At 38.1% G+C, this 24,596-nt stretch overlaps 2 protein-coding genes across 3 annotated transcripts in view; one reads left to right on the top strand and one right to left on the bottom strand.

The window, feature by feature from the left end:
* Positions 1-8,342, bottom strand: part of trim37 (tripartite motif containing 37) — a 25,263-nt gene extending 16,921 nt beyond the window's left edge. For both annotated transcript variants that reach the window (XM_020598417.1, XM_020598418.1), the window contains exons 1-8: positions 8,076-8,342; positions 6,464-6,541; positions 5,916-6,017; positions 5,059-5,099; positions 3,504-3,620; positions 1,921-2,008; positions 1,510-1,632; positions 290-413 (exon numbers count right to left, since the gene is read on the bottom strand). In XM_020598417.1, coding sequence (XP_020454073.1) covers positions 290-413; positions 1,510-1,632; positions 1,921-2,008; positions 3,504-3,620; positions 5,059-5,099; positions 5,916-6,017; positions 6,464-6,484 — 616 coding nt within the window. In that variant the 5' untranslated portion in view covers positions 6,485-6,541; positions 8,076-8,342. The remainder of the gene's footprint in view (positions 1-289; positions 414-1,509; positions 1,633-1,920; positions 2,009-3,503; positions 3,621-5,058; positions 5,100-5,915; positions 6,018-6,463; positions 6,542-8,075) is intronic.
* Positions 8,343-9,724: 1,382 nt separating this feature from the next.
* Positions 9,725-23,607, top strand: pou2f3 (POU class 2 homeobox 3). Its single transcript, XM_020598425.1, has 13 exons — positions 9,725-9,753; positions 10,079-10,135; positions 15,855-15,883; positions 17,133-17,234; positions 17,996-18,106; positions 18,593-18,670; positions 18,813-18,989; positions 19,318-19,459; positions 19,983-20,116; positions 20,883-21,041; positions 22,112-22,154; positions 22,474-22,585; positions 22,945-23,607. Exons 2-13 carry the CDS (start codon positions 10,087-10,089, stop codon positions 22,985-22,987), a joined length of 1,179 nt encoding a protein of 392 aa, XP_020454081.1. The 5' UTR covers positions 9,725-9,753; positions 10,079-10,086; the 3' UTR covers positions 22,988-23,607.
* Positions 23,608-24,596: the final 989 nt, after the last annotated feature.

Here is a 24,596-nt window from a genome sequence, read left to right as displayed (position 1 = left end):
TTTCTTCTGTGGTTAAACAAAACATTTTTACCACAAGATGAAAATGATGTTTAGACTGAACTGACTAGCTACATAAAAAGCAAACTTGGCAGATTCACATTTTGCCTTGCCAGCTTATAATTTAAAATCAAAACCCTGTTTTGTTTTTTTAAGTAGCAGTAGTTTGACCTTTATCAGCAGTTTAAATCTAATGTACTGTAGCCAGCACAAAAATAATAATGAGAAAAAAATGCCCCCTTAATGAAACCATCACCAGCACAGCTGCACTGTGTGTGTGCTGGTGTCCTACCCATGAGGGTGATGAGTTTGTTCTTGAGCTGGTTGTCCAGACGAGCGATCATCATTTCCACAGCGTTTCGGATCTCTCTGACCCTCTCATCCTTTGCTCCTCTGACAGCCTCTACGTTCCTCTCCTGACCCAGTGAAAACACACACCATTAACAAGATTCAACTTCAGTCTCAACTGAATTATTAGCATGTTAGCGCCATCTAGTGGATTTCAGCAACACAACGTATGGGTCCTGCCTTCAGTTTGAATAATTTGTAAAAAAAAAAAAAAAAAAATACTTTTTATCATTGATAAATCAAGACTTTTTAAAAAACATATTCAGTGAGAATATATTTCATAGTCTGATCCAATGTGAGTTCCCCTCTAAACTGGCTCATCACCTGTGTTACATGTTCTATAGATATTATTTACTCCACCTAAATAATGCTAATTTCAGATATTTTTGGTTCATTACATTGGTGATTTTCAAAAGCAAGGAAAGAAACACATTTGTTACTCTATATTTAACCCTGTGCTGTTGCTTTGTCACTGTGCCTGCTTTAAATTCACACTCGAGCAGATAAAGTTACAAAGGTGCTCCAAAAACTCTGATCCTGTAAAACTCCATGCTCTGTGACTGAGCATTTACATTTTACTGAAACATGTAAAACTGCATATTTACTCCTACTTTTTGCACTAAACAAATTCAGTAGAAATCTGACTGATAGATTATGAGATACCGGGCCCTTATGCAAGAACCACTCACTGACCAGATTTGTTATTAAGTGGCACATTAGACAACTTGTCACATTCTGCAGTTTTCTCACACTTACATTTTCTCAGAGGGATAAACAAATTTCAAGAGTAGCTCAGACCTGTCATACAAGTGTGAAAAAAAAGTTTACAATGCCTTAACTGGATTGGATTTGGAATACGATGCAGGAATCAACTAAAATAAAAATAAAAAAACAATGCAAAAAAATCTAAGTCATGGGCATCATCAAGTACAATAAATAAGTTTGTGAAGTTTGGAAAGTTTGGCGAATTGGACTTGGAACACTCATACAAAAGAATCCCTCAGATAAAAGTACAAGAGTTTTAGGATAAGAATGTTAAAATGTTTTTGCATGAGTCCCAGGGTGTGCACAGGTGAGAATTCTGCCAGAGGGTGGCATTACAATTACAGGTAAGTCCAGAGAGAGTTCACAATAAAAAGGTTTAATGCTCTGACGAGTCCTCACCACTTCCTGCACCAAACTGATAAGCTCCATGAGGCGGCGGCGGAGCTTGGCAACCTCCTCCTTCACCTTGGTTACATGCTGCTCATAAATTTCCACCAGAGGCTTGAAGGTGTGACCACCATGCTGGACACAACAAAGACACCAATTATGCTCTGCTTCCAGTTCCAATATGAAGATGTGCTACGTCTCTACTGTAAATTGAATATTTTGGGCTTCTGGATTGCTGTATGTATTTTCTGACCTTTTACAGATTAAAAACATTAAAAGATACATTGAAAAAATATTCATCATCTTAATTAGTAATCATTAGTTGCAGCCCAAATCTTTCCCTTTTTGTTAATTGTGATTAATATAGGTGTTTGTAATTTGCATGCAAATCACAGTCTAAGAGTAAAAGATGTGAAATGTTACCATGCCTCCCCACAGAGCACACTGGTGACAGATGCATTTCTTACAGGTCCAACAGAAAACACTCAGCTTCTCATGGTGGTTCTCACATCTGCAGAGGAATAATCCAACAACAGGACAGGAGTACATCAGACAGAACTGGTCTGTTCTATTTCAGTGTGTCTACAAAGTTGATGAAATTTCAAAATGCCAGAGACAAGGGTGACAACAGTGAGAAAGAGGAAAAAGAAAAACAAACGGAGTGTGCTAAGGGCACAACAAGCAGTATAACCACCAGAATCAAATAAAAGAAGTGAACACTGGGATCCCAAACCTCATTAATGCTACTATAAAACCGTCAAAGATATATTCACACCTAAAAAAAGCTATTATTACAGTAATATAACTAGATCAGCTTTTCAGCTACAGGTTTCAGCTGGTAGCTAACAGGACATCCGTTTCCATGGCGGCCCATTTTCACCTGCTTTCAGGTTCTCTCTCTTGCTTTTACACCTCCCCAACAAACCTCACACCAAAGACAGAATAGCTATAAATATTCAGTAGGTCATACAGGACAATGACTGTATGTCAGACGTTCCTATAAATTTGCACAAAGAAGTGGGTCCATAAACAATGCAGTGGGTGCAAACACCACAATTTTTGTAATTTTCCTAATTTCCTCTACAAACATCACTGAACATCTTCTATGTATGAGTTTTGTCTCATTCATGTTACTCTAAAACTTTGCATCTAATTCCATTTGTCGATTTCAATGCAACACTGGATGATAAAAGCAGTGGGTGTAACAGATTAAAAGCTGAGCTGTGATGACATTTTAAGGAGATCAGACAACTTCCACTGTATTTATCCACCTCAAAGAAAGTTAATTTTTAAAAGGAGCTGCTGTGCTACTAGCACATAGACATTGATTTATGGAGGAAAATCCCCAAAAGAGGGTGCTGTATTACTAGAATGGAATGATTTTAAAATCATGTGAAATCAAGACAGGGAAGTAAGACTATGTTCACATTGCAGGTCTTTTTGCCGAAATCCGATTTTTTTTTTTTGCGCTGTTGTTCACACTGTCATTTAAATGCGACTGCCATCCGTCTCATGTGTGAACAGTATACGGCCCTGAGGTGACCCGCATGCGCAGAAGAAGACGTGACGTCAGACGCAGCGTACTGTGTTTGCAAAAATAAAAATGGATGCGGCTCGTGATAGCATGTGTGTAGCGATGTACCGGTTAATGTGCAATCGAAATAAAGAAATAATAATGAGAAGAACATCAAGAAGGAGGAGAGCACAAATACTGCTTATGGCCTTGCCTCCTCCAGCGCAGAATTGTGACATCTGTCGCATTTCAATGACATAAAAATCGCATGAAATGCGACATGGCCATTCAGACTGAAGTCGCATTGCAAAACATCGGATATGTATCTGATTTAGGACCACATATGAAAGTGGCCTGGGCCGGATTTGAAAAAAATCGGATTTGTGCTGTTCACACTGTCATAAGGAAATCGGATATGAGTCACATTTGGGCAAAAAGATCGGATTTGAGTCACTTCAGCCTGCAGTGTGAACGAGGCCTAAGAGGTGCTCACTTGTCCTTGTCGTTGTCCTCATGTTTGGTGAGACTGCAGAGCTGCAGGGTGTCCAGCTGCTGGGTGACTTCCTCTGCCCAGCGACAGTTGACCAGCTCCCTCAGTTGGAGTGGAGCCCTGTGTGTAGAAAAACACACCCCTTACAATATAACAAATATTAAGCAACACACACTTTGACCATAATACTAATAAAAGTTTTCTAAACATCATTTGCAGGATTTGTAAGACGGCAAGAGAAGTCACAGGTGGACCGAGTGGTGTGAACTGTATCAAAAGCTACAACCCCTTTAATTTAAGGCAATTCAGGATTCCTCTCATGTAGCTAACCATCTGTTAAACTCTTCTTTGTAAAAAGGCTGAGCACCACTTGTTCAGGGGCCTCCTTTATACTGGTGTCATTATTCCTGACTACAAACAGTGTATCCTAAGACCTAATCTTTTTTATTTTTGACACTGTTTATGTTTTTATTACATTTAATGCCTTCACTGTGGTCATGTTATGTCCTGAGGTCTAGTCGTGTTTAGGGTTGCAACAGTATGCAGCGGACAAATGGCAGAAAGAAGGAAGCTGATAGCCCATCACCATACTCCATCCACTGAAAAAGAAATTAAAATCAGCAGCACAGGATTACTTACCAAAAACAAACACCTTTGAGAACCTCTTTGCCGATCAAAGTATGTGTTGCGTTTAAAACTTTAATCCCAAACAATAAAGCATGTGAGCGTATAAATGTCGGTCATAAAATGTGCTATCAAAATTATTTTCCACATCGTCTGTTCGCTCGCTGATCTCTGATTTATAAAAGAGCTCGCACTGATCCCGATCTGACCCCAGAAACACAAACTTTGTCGGCTGATATGAGTGAGAGAGTGTGTGTGTGTGTGTGTGAGAGAAGGTACAAACAGAACCAGTTGGCTGCGCTGTCACACACATACAGTAAATTAGCAACTTTAACACTTTCAACACAAGACTTTTACTTGGAACAGAATAAGCTACTTTTACAGTGTGATAGTAGTACTTTTACTTAAGGATGTGAATACTTCCTCTGCTACTGGTACTAACATGCAAACTAACATGCTTTTGTAATACAACACCTTACATTTATATGCTTTTTAAAAAAACTTTTTTAAGTCATGTTTATAGTATTATTTTTTTATCTAGTGCCAATCTAGTGCTGCAATCCGGCTCAATCATCAGTCAGTCACAATAAAAAAAAGACCCTTTTGTTTTCATTCCATTAAGGATTGTTTTAGTTGATAATATTAGTAATTGTGTAATACCATGAAACCCTGATATTTTCTGAGACGGTTATCATGCCATGAAAATCTCATACCACTGTAACTTTAGTTGTGTTTAATATGAACTTAAAGTACATTCATATCAACAACTAATGAAATATGCAGCTGAATGTTATGTGACATGATGTTGGTTATGCTGTTTACATTATCATATTCAGTTCATTTCAAAGTCATTCCGTTCAAACAGACAATATGGAGAGTAGCGTGTGTGTGTGTGTGTGTGTGTGTGTGTGTGTGTGTGTTAGCGGCAGCTCACCGACAGTGAGGACACTGGGCTCTCTGCTCCGTCAGCCATCGCTGTCAAACAAGATATTTCAAATGAATAATAACCACATCCAAACACAATCAATGCTCACATGCTGCCATTTTTGAATACACAATTCTATTCCTGATGCAGGTGAGAATACTCCTATTATAACTGAATCCCATGAAAGCAAACAATGAATTGATTCCAACAGCTATATGTGTAGGAAAAGACAGACATCTTATTAGACTTTGCGAGAGAGCTTAATTGTTGTGCAGAAGTTATTAAAAGCACAAGTCTTAAAGACGCATTGGGTGAAATGTTCCTTCAGTATGATGAGCACAGCAACTGTAGTTTGTGTCGAGTTGACCCCACATACACCACCCTGCTGCTGTAAATACTTGTTAGAGCACCAGATGTGTGTGTAACCAAAACTAGTCACTAATAAATGCATTATTTATTCTGCTTGAGTAACACTTAACAGATATGGGCAGTGAGGTTCTAGGGATGATACTGCTGCACTGCATTGTGGGAAATGTGAGATGCAGTATTTTCAGAGCTTGAAGAAGCCAGGATATCTCAGCCTTTTCTATTTCACTTCATTTTTTTTAAATTTTGTATGACAGTGCTATTCTAAATCTCTGGTTGACAATGAAAAAGCCTTGCAAAGTTTCCATTGTGTATGAGTGTTTTTCACGGTCGTGTTTACTTGCAATACATGCACTTTTCCTTAAACCTCAAAAATTAAGTGTATTCTAGCCTGTTATAGCAGAAAGAACACCAATGCATAGTTAATTGATTTTGCTTTTAAATACCAACATGTACTACTACCATCAGCATACAGAGAACATTTTCTTCTGCATACTTACTCGTATGCAGCTGAAGCAGCAGAGTTTGGAGCAGTGTGGGCAGAGACGAGCATCTCTCAGTTTCTCCATGCAGATGAAGCAGCGAAACACCTCAGCAATGCTCTGCACAGAGACAGAAGTTGAGATGACAACTCACTACATCCCAGACACAGTGTCAGCAAAGTGAAACATCATACGTTTCACAAAGGCTGGCAGGTTTATTGCAAAGCTGTTTTAATGGGTTGTGGTGGACAGTTTTATTACTAAATGCTAAGTCTTGCAATCTCCATTTTATGATAATGCAATCTTGTGTGCACATGGCTCTTTCCCAACTCAAGCCATATCTAGATTACAGTCTGCCTTTGAAGATTCAAATTTTACAGCAAAACCTCAAAAAGTGCTTTCTGTTCTGAAAAATCTATAATTCTCTGTAGAGATCATACATCTTTTCTCTTGGCTACTGGCCTCAAGATCTGATCCACTGATCCATCAGACTAGATAACACAGTTATTAATGGTAAACATTCAGGGGTGAGCATTAAGGATGTCCAGAAGCATAGTAATACATACCTCGACACTTTGTTCATCCATTTCAGCCACTTTCAAGCTCTTGATCTCAAAGATAAATCTAAGAAATTGTAGTGCGTTCTAGAAGATAAGCAAAGTTAAAGACAGTACTTTTAATTGAATTTTAGGGGTAAGCATTCCAGTACTCCCACTTTCCTAACACAAAACAACACAAATGTGCTACTGTACTACTTACAGACTGCACTGAATATTTCATGTTACCGCTAACCAGAGTAACAAACTAGGGCTCAAAGAAGAAAAAACACTTTTACATTATATTACACTGTTTGGCTCCCTACCCTCTGGCCGGAGGTTCATAAGTGTGAAGTGTAGGACCTCCAGACGGAAAAACTCTTTCTTTCTCTCTGCCATGGTAAATGGTAAATGGACTGTATTTATATAGCGCATTTTTCTCACAGTGGGTTGCACCAGCCAAAGCGCTTTACAGGAGATGATACACCATTCACCCATTCACACACAACATTCACACACTGATGACGACAGGCTGCCACACAAGCCACCGGGAGCAATTTGGGGTTCAGTGTCTTGCTCAGGGACACTTAGGCATGCAGGGAGACCGGGAGTCGAGCCACCAACTTGCTGGTCGGGAGACGACTGCCCTACCTCGTGAGTCACAGCCACCCCCACCTCTGCCATCAGACTCTTAAACAGCTGAGGAGTTTGTTACCAGGAAATACGCCATGTACTGTCAACCTGTACTGTTTACATTCTCAGTTTGCACATGCATAATTGCACATTGACTGTTGACTGCTGCACATGCTGCTCCCATGCAGCATACATTCTCTTATTATATTCTTATATATTCCTAACTGTGCATATGACAAATAAACACTTTGACTAGACTTGATTACTGGTTAACCTGCTGATTACTTTCTCAATTAATTGTCAGAAAAAGTGAAAATGTGCATTACAATGCACAAAAGCCCAAAATGACATCTTCAAATGTGTTAACCATCATTTGAAAAAAAAACTTCAATTACACCAACTTTAGTGTAAAAATACTGCTTTGATATTAATGAATTTCTAATGTTAGTCTAATGATCAGTATTAGTCACAACGAGAAGAAAGAAATTTTAATACATTTTACTGATTAGACTTTACAAATTTTTTACCAAAGTTAACATCTTCATCACCGGACTTAACCATGGGACTTTAACTTGTAACAGAGCATTTTTACTGTGAAGCATTTGTACTTCTACTTCAGGACTTTAACAATTCTTTCACCAGTGAAGAATATCGATGATAGTAATGTGAAGTAGATATTATTTGTTGTAAAAGGGCTACAACATTTCTCTAGCGCACACTATGCTACACCAAAGCTACAAAATGACGTTTTCCTTGCCAAAAGGTGTCCTCGTCAAAGACGCTAGCTTGTTGTGAGTACCAGCCAACACTGAAGGCCCAGCATCAGCATACACACTGACAGCTAATGTTAACCTGACCGAGGGAGGTCGAGACAAGAGCTATCGCTGGTGGCATACCAAAAGCATAAATTAGAAGACACAACAGTGGTATCATACTACAAAAAACAAGCTAATCTATACAGAAATGTGAGGCTAGCTCGCTTCTGGCGTTAGCAAGGTGGCTCACTTACCTTGTCAGAGACGCGGCTTCGACTGTCACACCTGATAAACAACGACTGCAAAGGGCTACATTATATATCCAAGCACACAGTAGACGTGGTCTCCGCTGGTTTAGCTACATTCAAAAACCAAAATATATCTCGGTACAGATGTCCCCATGCAGGGATTACACTGTGCTATACAGGGGGACGAAAAATGATTGCTTTTGCCCTGAATTAGAGGTGTAACGGTAGCGGTTGCTCAGAAGCTGTTCGTCCCCTAGCAATCACCAATCAAATGGCTCAATTTCTTCTTCTATTTATTTTGTTATTACGGGGATGCCAGACAGCTTAAAAGGCACTATCGCCACCGTGCGGACTGTCTGCGAAATCACAGAGGGTCGGGGTAGGCTATCTGAAGCATGTCAACACCGCTGCTGGTACAGGCCTCTGGGCATGGAAGAATAACTGAATGGGCTCTATTTGAAGTGATTCTTTACATTTTTGGTTGTCGATCAAATGGCCACTTTAAAAAATATACCACAAAGAAATGTAAACAAAGAAAATATTGCAAAAAAATGTTAAGTGATTATAGAAAGATGGAAAACCATCACAATGAGACACAACCACAAAGCGATACAAAACAACTACAAAGAGAAATGAATTAATTAAAACAATTACAAAGAAATGAATAGGAACCATAAAGACGCATAACGCTTTGTTTTTCATTCAGAGTGGCTTATGTAGTGGGGGCGGGGTCATTTACATGTCTCTGCCCAGGGGTTCATTGTCTCCTGTTCTTCCCCTGCATCCAGGGTTAAAAATAAACAAATAATAACATTTTTCTATATGTTGTTGATGTAGGAAGATTGATTTTTGCACATTTGCACTTACTAATTAGGACAAACAAGCACCTACCAGGGTTTACTTCCTATCATTTGGGTCCACATAATTTGATTTAATTAATCATTTAGAAATTAGCAGTTTCTGGGTCCTTGATCCATCCTTCATCTTGTGCCTTAGGTCTTGCAGAAGGGATCTGGCTTGAAGATCTATATTGTTCTAGTTTATGTTGTTGACTCTTTAGTTTCTGTTGTGCTAATTTGTTGTAGAGTTGTGTTTAATGAAATTGTTTAAAGGTTTTATGTCTAAGCTAATTAACACACAAGGTGTAATATTTCAGCAGAAGAGGTGCAAGGCTGCAACCAACATTTATTTGCATTATCAGTACATCTGTCAATTACTTTCTTTAATAATTTGTTGCCTGTTCAGCTTATAACATGTCAGAATATAGTGAGCTCATCATTATTCTCTGAACCCCAAGTGCACATTTTCAAATCAATTAACACTGCCCTTCACTAACACACACTGAGCTATATATGGTTGCATGAATATTACAAGCATCAGCTTTAAATTAGCCAAAGACTCAGCCTTTCTAAATGGACACACACACATACACACACATGCTTTAAATTTGCAGTAAACCCATTGTTGTTTTATGCAAACAGTCTGAAGCTGGATTGGACACACAGAGACATATGCAAATAAACCAGGCAGTGCAGGGTGTAATGCAGAGGTGAACGTTTCTCCACTTAGGAAAATGCCAATGAGCAGCTGTGGATTTCCAAAACTTTTTACCCCAGCACTAGATTCCTTCTGAATTAACAGGGAGACAGACGGCAGCTGGAACGGCATATACTGTTTAACTGCGGTGAGTCACTCCTCTGTGAGGCTCCTCTGTGTCTTTTCATTTTATTTACTATTTAATTTGATACACCTGAGCTGAGTTTTAATTAGCATTCATGTGCCGTGTGAATATTCCACACAGAGATGATTGGCAGTATCTTATGGGAATATCTGCCTTGTTTATGTATATTACTTGGAATCACACAGCAGTGTGTAGAGTTTGTGTGGTGGTGTGAAGGAGAGGGCACATTAGAATAAACTCAAGATCATTTTCCTGGGTGGCCTGAGTGCTTCATTGTCCTAGTAATGTGACAATCCTGTAGGAAAATCAGCTATATTTATCATTACAGATATTAAGATGAGTGCAGACACGTTGGAGCAGTCAGAGGCTGCAGTTGAACAGGCAGGTAAGAATATTTCACCCACTTCACACACATGTAAACACTACTGAACAGACAAATTCAAGAAACATGACTGTTACTCTGTTGTGCTTATTCCGTCTCTGTGGGTGATGCTGGAGTTGCACAGAAATAGTGTCTTAATGCATTTATATTTGAAACCTGAAACTTTCTGTTTCTTGATTTGTTCCTTTAGAAAGTCGTATTTTATCAGCTTCAACATAAAAAAAGGAAACTTACTTGTGCAAAAGCATTTCAATGTGCAAAAGATTTCAAGATAAATCATAAAATTATATATTGTCTGGATTATGTGAGAAGGTGTTTGTTGGACTCTGAAGAATGCTAGTGAAATACTGTATCATTTTTAAACCTGACTTTTATTATATAAATATTACTGCACAATTTTACTGCACACTGATGTTTTGGTTCTAGGTTTTATTACTGCTAATCATCTTTCCTGCTGTAATTTTCACCGGGTTTTAAAAACATTTGTATTTAATTATAACTGCACAGCAGCTCCATTTGAATTCATCAGGCATAGCACACTTTAAACAGCGAATTATTGCTGATAGTGGTCGATGCCCAGAGTGATACAAACAAAAGCCAAACCTGCAGCATTTTGACTTGCTCCTGTTTCGTGGGGAGCTGTGTGTGTGTGTGTGGATATTGTGACAGTTGGTTGCTATACCAGGATGCACCTGAGGCTGTTTGCTGAGAAATGCTTGCTACCTGGGGGCTAAGGACAGCAAGCAGCCACAAAACAAAACCAGGAACCAGTGACAGAAAATGTGGAACTTTTATTTAGACAATGGCCTCGTGCGAGAGAAGTGAACAGCTCTTTTTCATGGAAGTGCTGAATGTCTGAGCTTTTGTCAATATATGGTCAATGGATGTTTTTTAACGCACCATCATTATTCGGGTCATTGTCTGTTTTCTAGAGGCTGTATTATTTGAAAGGGTTACTTAAATAATATAGGTGTCTATACCTGCAGATATTCTTGGTTTTACTTGAATGGGGGTTGACATATCTGTCAATGATATCTTCCACTCCAGTACAACTGAAGGTGAATGTAATATACACAGTAGTTAGTGGTGCTCACAACAATGAAAAATAACATTAAAATAGTTGCATCTTTCCAATAAATACCAATAACAGGAAAAAAAATTTTAATTGGTATTTTTCAGTGAGCACCATGAACTAAGATCCATTCACTTCCATTTTACTAGTGTGCAGGAAAAAAATCTCAAACACAAAATAAAAAACTGTTTCCTAGAAATTATGTAGGAAAATAGGCAAATGTTAATAATATTAACACATCCCGTCTCGTGCTTCAAGTCACTTTTGATTTTTTTAGATGTTTGAGGAGGACCACAGTCCTTCTCTAAATTAAACCAAGTCCTGTTGAACATCCGAACATAACCATAACACAGCTGAATCTTGTAGGGAATACAAACTCAGTGAATGTTTTACAGATAATGCTTTTTTTTTTGAGAAACAACATGATTCAGATGGTATAACATTTCTCTCAAAAGGTATTTGCTGTTGCAAATCAGTAGGATTTAAACATAATGACTGAGAGACAGGATTGCTTTTGGGGACTTCAGTCTGACACCAAGTAGTCACTTTAAAGGGTGTAAGTGCTGCTTCACATCACAGATTCAGATTTGTGACTTAGCTTTTATGCTGAACTTTCTGTGCTGCTTTGGGAGCTTGTGTTGCCTTGGGCTGGCTTGATGGATGGAATCTGAAAAACTGTACAATTAGACAGTATAATATTCAAATGCCATCTGCTACACTATCCCACATCTGAAAAATGTGAAAAAAATTAAGAAGTTTCATACAGCACAAGAATGGATGACAGGCATTATAACTTTCATTAAGGTACTGTAGGGTATGGTTCTTGTTACCATTGCTAACTCTGAGAGACGAGACAGTCCAAGTAACTTCAAAACAGTGCTGATTTATTCAAAGGATCACAGGTAAAATTAACATTACATGCTCAGGTATCTTGCACCTCCAAACTGCTCGCAGGCAGATGTAAGATGAAAGACCCCGAACCACAATAGGCCTATACATTATATCACTTCAGGCTAACCCCATTCTACAGAGAGAGACACCAAACCGTGACGTCTCCCGGTGCCAGCTTTGCAGCTGGCCAGAGCAGTAGTCAAAACATGAGGAAAATCAATGTGTGTGTGTCTGTTGGTTAAGTGGTGTGTAGCTGGTGTAGTGGTGTGTAACGTAATTAACATTCTCACGACCTCTAGTAACATGTCGTGACTTAAACATAAGAACATATTATGGCTAAGGCTACAGTTATACACATCATAATAATAATATTAAACACCCTGTCTGCTGACAGTCATCAACTCTTCTCTCTAGTTATCCTTGACCAGATGTACCCTGTAGAAACTCATGAGCATGACTAAGCATTTAACAGTCTAACTAGACATCCTATCTCCACTAAACATTTCTAATACATAAAGTATCTATCCAATATCTATCTGACTAAAAATACTTAACAATACTGCAGGATTTATTGCATGACAGCTGTATTAAATGCATAGGTGTGCTTTAATAAATGACAACTGAGTATATTTTCTCTGATGGTTTGTGGCATGGATTATTTGTATAGTATAATTATAGTATGAAATGTAAAAATCTTTTCCCATGTTTCATATTTTGGATAAATAGTGCATAGAGCTTCATCCCTGTGCTAATGTTAAGTAGGTTTTGAGCATGTGGAGTGCTTAGACTGGAAAAGAGACTAAATGAAGTTTACCCAAAAAAGTCATAACCCATGCATAACTTGCTGCAGCAGTGTTTCAGTTCAGGGTGGCTAAGGCTCAGAAACTGGAAGGTCGGCGGTTCGATTTCCGTTCTCCCTAGTCCACATGTCAAAATGTTCTTAGGCAAGACACTGAACCCCAAGTTGCTCCCAATGACCAGAGCAGGGTTGCCATCAGTCTGTGTGTGTGCGTGAGTTGGTGCTGCAGATGACTGCTTCGGTTCTGTACTGGGGACAAATTCCTTGTGTAACATATTTGGCCAATAAACGTAATTATCATGTACATTGTTGTCATATGATGCACAAAGGAAAAAGAGGAGCAGCTCACACATGGAACAACTCAAACACAGAGTCAGCTCAAGGCCAAGCTCAGAAGACAAGCAAAAACAAGTATTAATGTTGGTCTGAAAAAGACCAAAACCAACAATGATTTGATCCTACTCAGTGCTGGCTGTATAGCCAGAGCCTGATAGCTTGTTCCTCTGCACCATAGAGCTCTGTTATTGTGTAAAACCTATTAAAAATACATTAAATAGCACCAACAATACACTGCGTGACATATTTTTTCATTGTCATGAATGCACATGCTGTAGGTAACTTGGACCCAGTCTCAACATACACAAACCTACTGCTCAAAATACTCACTAGAGCACCAGACATGTATTAATCCTCTGGTGGAAATAGTCCCCAATAAATGCAATATTTACTTCTGCTGGAGTAACATTTGCTAAAAAAAATACAAAAACTAAACACAAATGTTCAACTGTTTTAGGAAATTACAAAACCTTTATTTTCTTTTAATATACCTATTGAAAGCTTTTTTCGGCTCTTTTAACCAGGAACTCACAGAGACGAAGCGGACTACTTGGATATATAAAAAAAAACTGTGCTGGTTTATTCAAAGAATCACAGGTAAAATTAACATTACACGTCCAGGTATCTTCCACCTCCAATACTGCGCGCAGGCAGATGAAGAATGAAAAGCCCCTGAACCACAATAGCCTATACATTTTATCACTTCGGTTGGGCTAGCCCCATACTACACAGGGACGTCAAACCGTGGCGTCACCTGATATGCCAGCTTTACAGCTGACCATAGCAGTAGTCAAAACATGGAGAGAATCAATGTGTGTGAGTGTTGATTAAGTGGTGTGTATCTAAGAACATTCTGACATGACATCTAGTGACATGTCATGACATTAAACATAAGAAAATATTATGATTACAATTACGGTTAAACATATCATAATAATAACAACAATCATCCTGCCTGCTGACAATCAAACTTTTTCTATCTAGTTATCCTTGACCATGTGCATCCTGCAAAACTCATGAGAATGACTAAGCATTTAAACTAGACATCCTGTCTCCACTAAACATTTCTAATACAACAAGTATCTAACCAATTTCTATCTGACTAAAAAAATACCTAACACTATATACAGTATATTAGGAACTAACGGGCTTGGTGCTGAGTGCCACAGATAGAACAGGGAAGTTAGAATGTATTAAGAGACAAACTAACACATTGTTGGTTTTGGTCTTTTTCACGGAATTTGTGGACTGTAATGCAAATATAACTCCAACCTTATGTTTTAAATACAAGTGGCATCACAGTTTTTTACAGCCACTGGTGAGCATACTGCAGTATGTGCAAAATGAGTACTTACAAAACACTATTAGTATGTTGTGTGGAGTTGGGAAACTGATTGTGTGATTAATATGCACAAAAGTCATATTCACCCCGAAGACTAACTGAAGTCAAACAGATCAGTGTGCCAAGAAATTATCTCTGCACTTGTTGTCAGAACATTTTCTAATTCCCTTGCATTTTTTTCCTTTTGCCAACATGTGGAGTAAAAGCAGAATGGCAATTTTTTTCCATACTGCAGCTGTTTTTCTGTGTGCGTGCTTGTATGATACCATCAACTCTAGTGTGTATGTGCAGATAGAGCTTTAATACAGGCTTCCTGCGCTCAGAGCTGATTTGCATTTCTTTGTCATTTCCATACTGGAAGTTTGGCTGTGAAGCTGGTTGTACTGGTGGGGGGTGGCAGTAGCATTGTGGGGTGAGGTGGGGGTGGTGGAGTGTGTATGCATGCGTAGAAGGGGTTATGGGTGCATTTGCATTGTGTTTCCAACAGCTCACAGCTCACTGCCTCTCTCTCACACACACAATCCCAAAAGCCCGATTTGACATTCAAATGACTTGACGATCACTGTCACACACCTTTGAGCTCTTCTCCTCTATCAGCTCTCGCTCTGTCCTCTCTACATACACTCAGTACTGACTGCTGCATATTCCAAGACAGAAACTGCACTTCTCGAAAAGACCTGTCAGATATACGTTTTCGTATACACAGCTGAGTGTGTAAACAATTATCCAGATTCTTTGCCACATTGTAGATATACTCCAGTACAAGTAAAAGTCCTGTACTGAAAATAAGTAAAAGAACGTCAGTATAATCCAAATAATGTACTTAAAATAGTCAAAGCATCGTGTGCAGAAAATTGGCTCCAGTAAGTTTTGTAGTGACAAATATTATTAAAAAAAGCCAAAGTGACAGTTTTGTCCGAACTATAGTTAAACCTCAAATTGATTCTGTCTACAATAAGACACGGCAAAGCAGAAAAACATCATGTTTGAGAAGCTGTAATCCTGAAATATTTTTACATGAAATATTACTATGGTTAACAAAATTGTTTTAATATCGATCCATGAATCCATCAAATCAAATTAAAACAAAAAACATTATTTATCAGCTAATGTTTTTGATCAGTTTTACTTCATTTGAAACATATTTTCATTTAAATCCATACTTTGGAAAGTATGTCACTGCAGCTATAAAATAGATAGATAGATAGATCTTTGAGTTGTTCTGGGTGTCACAGAGCAGCATTTTAATCATCTCAATCTATTTCTCCCTTCTGACATTTAGAGCAAAATGGAATTGACTTCAATCGACAAGTGAGTACCAGAATTCATGTTAACTTGCTGCACTTCATGTTTTTAAAGTTCACGGATGAGGTCTGAGTCATCAGCGGGACTTGCATTCCTGTTAAATAACACACTCAGATACTGTGATGAGGGAAACATGGGTCAAGTTCACTTCTACACCACCACTGTCCTTCTAAGTACTGTACTGTGTACTGCCACGATGTGTGTGTTGATTTTTTTATGAAGCCATTGTTTCTTTTGAAACAACCAAAACTGCCAGGAAACATTGACTGGGAAAGACACTGTGTGATCAGCAGCCAATACTGTGATCTTGTTAATTCTACCTGAAGACAAAGCTTTAAAAACAGGTCATAAGTATATAATTTCATTAAAAACAGCTTCTTAAAACAGCTACTCACTGTAGTTTTTTTAAAAACCAGGAGTAAATAAATATTGCAGTTGTTGGGGACTATTTTCAGTAGCAGATTAATAAGTATTTAATGCTCTAGTGAGTATTTATAGCAGTGAGACTGAAAATAAAATGGCCATGTTCATTATAATGATGGAAGATGTCACTCAACACACTGATGTGGCTCATTAATGTGTTATTAATAATTTATGGGATTATATATATCAGGTTTTGGCACATAGGTTATACTTATTAGGATCAGTTCCTTGTTGGTTTTGCAGTATTTGACAATAAGAAAAGCAAAGGATATCAAAAGTCATTAGGTATCTTTTGACAGACTAATAACGAAACTGAGTTGAAATACAAATAGCCTAGAGCCATGTGGTATTGAAGCTTCTTTTACCTGGGACACAAGGTTCACATTACGTCTAGAAGGCTAACATCCTCAGGATAAACTACCAGCTCTCCCCACAGATGTCAATAATGACGGCTAAAAATATAGTTTGCAGTTATTTCGGATATGTCTCCAAACATTCATTTTGGCAGGGGCAACCATTTCTATTCATGCTCATGTGTTCAGGAAGTGCCATGGCTTTCAGGGGTTAGGAGGAAGAGGGGGAGTGAAAGAGAGGGAAATTTGCATATTCGCTTGCCCAAGGGGAGGGTTAGTCTAGTCTCATGTTTAGTGATCAAACTGGTCCTGGAGCCAGTGTATACGAGTCTCCGTGTGTGAACGTGTGCACGTGTACGCAGACACATATAAGCACACAGCAATTAACCCCTGGGACAGTGCTTCTCATTGTTGCAGCTTCACAACACTTTATACGTTCATCTTTTCATTTCATACCTGAGTTAAAGCTTGTGCTTTAGATAAAGACAGAGGATATCAACGACTTGCCTCATTCAGCTTCCACGCTGAAGACATGTCACCTGACACAGAGCTCTCCAGTGCCTGGAGGCCAGCTGACAGGGGTAAGATACACATTTTAAAATACTCGGCAACTCTGATTATTTTATATTTAAGCATGTTGTTGTAGAGTATGTAGCATTATTATCAGAGAGTGGGCTTCACAGAGCAACAGGGATGGAAGAACTATTCTGATTTACTTACGGTAGGTAAAAACAGAAATATGACAATGTAAAAGTACTCTGCCACAAGTACAATGTGTACATTTTAAATGTTATTTAAAATGGAATCCAAGTGATTTTACACATAAAGATCAGCGTATTCATAACGAGGCTTTTTAACGGGCAGGGAGGGTCTGACAAAGGAGCCTATGTTTTTGGAGTTTGACCAATTTGATCTGATTTAGGATATCTCAGCCTCTGCTGCATCGGTTTTTACCATTATTTTTAATTACCATTACTTCTCTCTTCCCAAAACCAATACAATTGCAGTACTAAATCACTGTTTCACAGTTTGAAAATCATCTTATTTTATAAGCTGATCATATGTTTTGAATGAAAAATATTTACCAGTAATGTACCTAGTAGTCTAACTATAGCTGTTAGATAACTGTAAAGGAGACAAAGTACCATATTCTCTTTTGAAAAGTAGTGTAGTAGAATTATAAAATTGAAATACTCATATAATGTAGTGTCTCAGAATCGTTGGTAAGTAACTGTGTAAATATACTTTCCACCACTACAGGGTGCTCATATAAAGTTTATTCACTCCAACCCTTAGTCCCCATGTACAGGTGAGTTAAGGCTTACTTTTTGTTTTGCTCCAGGATCTCACCTCTCTCCACACCATGCAGCAGTTGGTTTTGATGCCGCCGTCCCACCTGTCGTCGCCCTCCCTCTTCCAGCTCTCCCAGAACTCGACCAATCACCAAGGTGAAGTCTCAGACCACAGTGGCTTTAACCTCCAACCCTCACTGCTGGATCATAGCCAAGCATTCACTTATTCAGGTCTTCAAAACATTTCTGCTCGAGATTTCTGAAAATGTAATGCACATATTATGTAATCAAGAATTCTGGGAAAATGTACATAAAATAATAGTTTAATCATCTGGTATCTTTTCATTGATACAGTCATAAAAAGAACAACACATGACATTTTGGAAATAGTTATTTAGCCTCAGGTGACTTCAATGAAACATTTGAAAAAGCAGAAATGTAAAATATATTAATGAATCCTCCTGGTGTAAAAGGAGGGACTGAGGCAGTAAAGTACACCTCTAAAGCACACTGTGGTTTAATCTGTATAAAAATACAAAATTAAAAACTACTTTGCGTGAGTTATTTTTTTTGGGGGGGGGAAGATGCCAGAGTCTTGTAGTGACAAACAGATAATTGATCAAAACCTGCTGTTGTCCTTTGCACAGCTGAACCTGCTGTCCCTACCTAGCCAGAGTCAAACCAGTCTTCTTCAGCATCAGCCTGGACTGGCTTTGACTCCACAGGTAAATCCAGACTGCTTCCTGAAATCTGAATATCTGGCTAAACAAAAGTGGAATTTTGCAAATACTTTTTTGTTGTTGGTCATTGCCCGTTTTACCTCACCTGGAAAGGAATGGTTTTTACTGTGATGTTTTTCTGATCCAGGGTATGAGTCGCTCCAGTCTGGCAGGACCATCTATGGAGAACCACATGGACATGTCTCATCTGCAGATGCCTAAACATATGTCAGTAGCACCACAGGAAGAACCCAGTGATCTGGAGGAACTGGAGCTGTTTGCTAAAGCATTCAAACAAAGACGCATCAAACTAGGATTCACTCAGGTAATTAAACGAAAAAGCTCCACGTGATTAGACTTTTTGAGGTTTAAATGTTAGGTCATCAATATATTTGTGTTTTCCTTCAAATGTCTTATACGCTCAAGATAAGATCTGAAACCACAAAACCAAGTTTTCATGGGCTTTAAGGACACTTACTGTGTATATCCTCAGAAGTCCCTACACTTCTCAGACTGAAAGAGGCTCCAGTTGAAACCAGCCACTCTTTCTATGCAACTGTGGTTTATAAGTGAGATTTCAGATGTGCACACCACTGTTTTTATTCTAAATAAACTGTAGGTCACTATGTGTGTGTTGGTGTGTTCTACCACAGGGAGATGTGGGCCTCGCAATGGGAAAACTGTACGGCAATGATTTCAGCCAGACTACAATCTCTCGCTTCGAGGCTCTCAACCTCAGCTTCAAAAACATGTGCAAGCTCAAACCATTGCTGGAGAAATGGCTAAGTGACGCAGGTACAACACAGTGACTACCATTTTACTTTTCATTTTTATTACAGCACAGCATATGTGAAATTCAGTAAAGTTTCAGCTCTTTAAGGAGAATTTTAAGAAAAGCAATATTTTTGGATAAAAAAAAACCCGATAAAAAACTCAGACTGTAAAACGATAATACATGTGTGTGTGTGTGAATCCATAACAATCAATTCAACAACGAGTATCAGCTCACACTTGTAACCTCTGTTGATGATGTTGTTGAAGGAGCAGGTAATCAGAACTGAATTTAACATCTGCTTTGCAAATTTAATGAAGATAAATGTTACATTTCTTCCAAAATGACACATAAATGAATCTGACGGTGACTGCTACTGTGTATACCTTGTTCGCATTTGACCAAAAGTGGATTGAGTGAAAGCCCCTTTTCACTCAATTAAACTTGAAAAGTCGTTGAAAGGTTTTATGTAACTCTGACTTATCTGATTTAACAGCTTTTCAAAAGCGATAATGCATGTTGATGCCATATTTGTTTTTACATTAGAGAATGCACCTTCTGACTCAATGACCAACCCTCCCTCTTTACCACCCCTGATGGAGGGCTATGGGCGCAAACGAAAAAAGAGGACGAGCATTGAGACGAACATCAAGGTGACTCTGGAGAAACGCTTTCTTGATGTGAGTTCAAGACTGAATCAGTCATCAGTGAGTTTTAATAGTCAGGCTCCCTTTCTAAGTTCGATTTCTGAGCTTTTTCAGGTCAAACAAGCAGTTTATAACTGTAAACAAATGTTTATAGACATTAACAATGAATGGAACATGAAAGATGTGTTCTTCGTGTAAATCACTGAAACATAATTTGTTTAACATAACCGCACCTGAGGTTTTAGAGACATTAATAACTCTGTTAATTACATTATAGCCTAATAACTTTGTATAAATATTCTCATCTGGCCATCACTGACAAATAATAAGTCATTATATATTATAGTATCTTCTGAGGAAATGACATTTCCATCAGCCTCTGTTTAGTGCTACCCTGCAAATGCTGGCATCCTAAAACCTCCCAATCTAAAATTTAAAGTAATACTACAGCTACAGTAACAATTACCAGTACTATTTCACATTAAGTACCCCATTTAGAGTTATGAGCAGTTTACAGACATTTGGTGATTTACACTAAAATGTCATAGGCCTACATATAGTACAATGGTTGCCAGAGCATAGTGACACTCACTTATAAATTTGTTTTCAAGACATATGTACTTAACTGTTTGCACTTTTTTGAGCTGCCTTCATAAAGTTGTACTCATTAGTTAATATTATCATCATATAAAGTCCTGATTTTTCATATTTCATTCAATATTAAGTTATAAAATCTTACCAGTGTTGACAAGGAGGAAATCGTGAACATTTTGTCTTTGCTGATTGCTGTTGTTTTCAGAACCCTAAACCCAACTCTGAGGAGATATCCCTGATCTCAGAGCAGCTGTCCATGGAGAAGGAGGTGGTTCGAGTTTGGTTCTGCAATCGACGTCAGAAGGAGAAGAGGATCTACACCCCTAGTTTACCTGTCAAATCACACAGCTACAGCTCCAGAGTGGTTAGCTGGCTAAAAGATCTTTCACTTATAAACACTTTTTTTTTATTGTAGTCGGTGTGTTAGCAGATATATTACTATTCTATTCTCATGAGACACTTTATGGTTTCTCTTTAATTCATTGTCCATGTTTTTCCACAGTCTTTTGCAAGAGCCAGCATAAACAATGTCACATTAGTGATATACTATTTTATAAAATATGCTAATACAATGCTAAAAACCAACTGTGGCCTAAAGATAAACTTAACATCAGCAGAAAACCTCCAGTGGTTTATGTTCTCACCTTGATGCAGTGTAAGCAGGCTGTGGTCAGTATTCCATGACATCACATGTGGGTGTACTGACCGGTGCAATAGTTCAAACAGCTGTAATAGAATTGAAACTTAGCATAAAGACTGGCTCTCTCCAAAGTACACTAACATTTATAAGCAGCAATAAGAGAGACAAATGTGTTTGTTTGTAGTTTCAAACAGCAGGCTAGCCGTTTTACCTCGCATATAGTGCTTGTGATAAAAAAAGCTAATCACCAGTGTCAGGAAGTAGCAACATTGCAGGTAGTAAAGCTGCTGATTTACCTACATTTTCCAGCAGTGGTCAGGTAGTGTAGCTATATTCAAAATCATTTAAAATTTCCAGTAGTGCATTTCTATGTCCACTAAGTTGCAAAGTACATATTATGTTGCTATAGTTTATGGTAGAGCTTGTAGCATTACTACCTACATATTCAAAGTAGCTTCCCCAACACTGTTAACCATAATCCTGCCTCCAGCTTTATTCTTAACACAGAAACCTGAAGTTGATATGAATTTCCTCATCTCACTCTCAGAAAGAAAACATAATAATCCCATTTCCCAAAATCATCAAGCCACTATCAGACCTCAGAAATAAATATAAATCTTGTCCTTTAGTGTGTGAGAGCTTTTACAGCTGACATCATCTGACACACCTTGTACCTTGTAGATATTGTGATATATTGCTATACTGCTGAAATGTTAGTTACTGTATAAAGTAAACATATCTTAAAGTCCTGCTGTGATGCAAACTGTACCTCATCCACTGTCACACTGTTTCAGGTCTCAGCATCTAGACCCTACAGCCCTCTGGCTTCAGGCGGATGTAAGTTCTGTTTTCCCAAATTCAGTTATTGATAATGAGTCTTTTACTGTAGCCATACTTTATTGCGACTGTAGGGAATGATGCATGCATGTCAAATATTTTTAGTAAAGCATTTTACAACATTAGTTAGTGCAAAACCTTTTGATCTTGGAAACAAACTATCTAATATAGGGGTCATTTGCATATTAATCTAAAATACACAGAAAGGTAGGCTACATCTGGCTAGTGCTGTGCACAGTCCATGTACTGTATGTGTGGGTTTATGCATGGGCGAGCATATTCAATTCATATTCATATTGCGTTGACCTTCTCCTTTCAGTGTCATCAAACTCTTCTCCAAATAGCATGAGCCGTGAAGCTTCTCCTAACGGTCTGTCCACACCCTCTGCCTCTTTAGCGTCTCAGGTCAACCAAGCTTCCTACAGCACAGGGTAGGAAACACATGGCTAATTTCTCATGCTGTTAGTAGGTACCAGAATGTGGAGACTTTCAACTTGCAAGTTATTTCATTTAAAATGTGTTCCTTTTGAAAAAAAAATAGTTAAATAATGTTAAATTTGTTTATTTCTTAACCTTTAAAGGCTGGAAACAGCTAACAAGGATAAAGAATATGCTTACCAACATTTCTAAAGCTCGCTAATTAATGCTAGTCAGCACCTAGTTTTATCTTGTGTGTTTATTCTCTATAAAAAACAAATACACTTATTTCCCAAAATCTTGTACTACTTTTTATTTCCTTAAACAAAGTAAAGTTTTTTTTTAATCCTGTGATCCTCACATTGCCTTTCAGGACATGGTACCGCGGATGGACCCCTGCTGCATTTCATCACTGAAAAAACAAGAACTGTATCATACAATTTTTTTTTCTTTTGAGAAGGATGTGCAGTGAAGATGTGACAAAGTAACACAGCATCCCTGTTATGAACAGGGTTACAACTACAGGCTAAACCTTACATGGCCCCTTAAGACAAAACAGCAGTATAAGCAGAGGACTGCAACACACCACACTGCTCATACAAGTCCCAACAGCCTCGTGCTGTTTGATTTATGTTCGTGTGACTCTTTACACTGCTTCAAACAGCTGCAATGATGAAGAATACACAGAAACACACACAATGACAGACATCACAAACACTGGTGGAAATTCTCATGTTCAAGTCTATGTGCTTATGGCTTGAATTTATAACTGTCAAATACTGTATTTAAATATTGAAGGATTCAGGTGTACATTGACTGTGTGTTGAGCTATTTCTTATGCCATTTTTATACTGGGCTACAATGATCTCTGTTGTTGCTGTTAATATGTTTTTATGTTAATATTATCCTCTTAATGCGGTGTTAGTGAATTGCTAGCCTATCTAAATAAGTTTGCAGCCAAAAACAGGATTTGAGGGTGCAAAAAAGCCATATATTGACCAATACATCATCAGAACTGGAATTATTATGGATTATTAGAAGCTTATTATTATTACAGTTTATTGACCATCATTTCTATCAGTTACAGTAACATTGTACTGATTTTGACTTTGGTTGTTGCTGATTTGATTGCTGATGTCAAATAAATACTTTATAAATACTTTGAAACCAAGTTTCCAATCTCCAATGAATGCCTGAGTTTATTTGTTAAGATCTCAGTAAGCTTCTAACAAATTTGTTTAAACCATTTGACATGTCTACAGTCAAAAGTGTTTATAGCTGCTGTGAACAGTCAAAGGCAGGAAAAAGGGCCTGTCACCGCAGCCTCCTCCTGAATGCACACTCCTGCAGCCCAGATCTCTCTCCAAGAATGTCTGTGTAATTTGTGTGACTTCATAGTTTCCATGTGATGAACTGTACAAATGTCAGTAATGGCACACGTTATGGACTGTCCCTCTTCAAAAGCAATCATGGTGTTGCACTCATTTGTTTGCATAAAAAGTGTCAGAAATAGGTGTGTGAAGAATGAAAAAAAGCTTGATAGAGGTTTATGCCCCATTCAAACAAATAAAACTAAACAAAAAGCATCACTTTATTATTAATTTGGGATTTTCATGGGATTTGTTTACAATAACAAAACTTTACCCTGGATGTGAGCTTCTGTTGGAGCTGCTGGGACTATGGTTTTAATTGTCTCTTATTTCCTGCTGGTTGTCATTCTGTTTAATAGAGATGCTCATAAAACTACCTTTCAGACCTCAAGTCAAGATCTGTTGTTTGATTGGCTCCTTAGTGATCTTTGTTAAATTAATTTCTATTTTGAGTTTTCACTGTATGTGTTATTTTATTGTAGAAAAATGTTTTGCAGTGATACAAAACTCTTCCAATGTCAACCAGAGCAGCCACTATAATTATGATGTTATTTAATGTTATAAAATGTAACAGCAGGTACTTCTGAAAGTAAACACCAAATGAAGGTTTTTATGGGTGTAAATGAAGCTACCGTGGTAAACGTTGAAAGTGGAA

Source organism: Monopterus albus, unplaced genomic scaffold (assembly GCF_001952655.1).
Source record: "Monopterus albus unplaced genomic scaffold, M_albus_1.0 scaffold38.1, whole genome shotgun sequence".
NCBI classification, from domain to species: domain Eukaryota; kingdom Metazoa; phylum Chordata; class Actinopteri; order Synbranchiformes; family Synbranchidae; genus Monopterus; species Monopterus albus.
This window is presented reverse-complemented; position numbering and strand designations above follow the sequence as displayed.

Bases quoted from the DNA above. Each gene is read 5' to 3' on its own strand.
- pou2f3 (XM_020598425.1), top strand. From the start codon at position 10,087: ATGAGTGCAGACACGTTGGAGCAGTCAGAGGCTGCAGTTGAACAGGCA. The intron at 10,136-15,854 runs GTAAGAATATTT...TCTGACATTTAG, and splicing joins GGCTGCAGTTGAACAGGCAG to AGCAAAATGGAATTGACTTC. The intron at 21,042-22,111 runs GTTAGCTGGCTA...ACACTGTTTCAG, and splicing joins ACAGCTACAGCTCCAGAGTG to GTCTCAGCATCTAGACCCTA.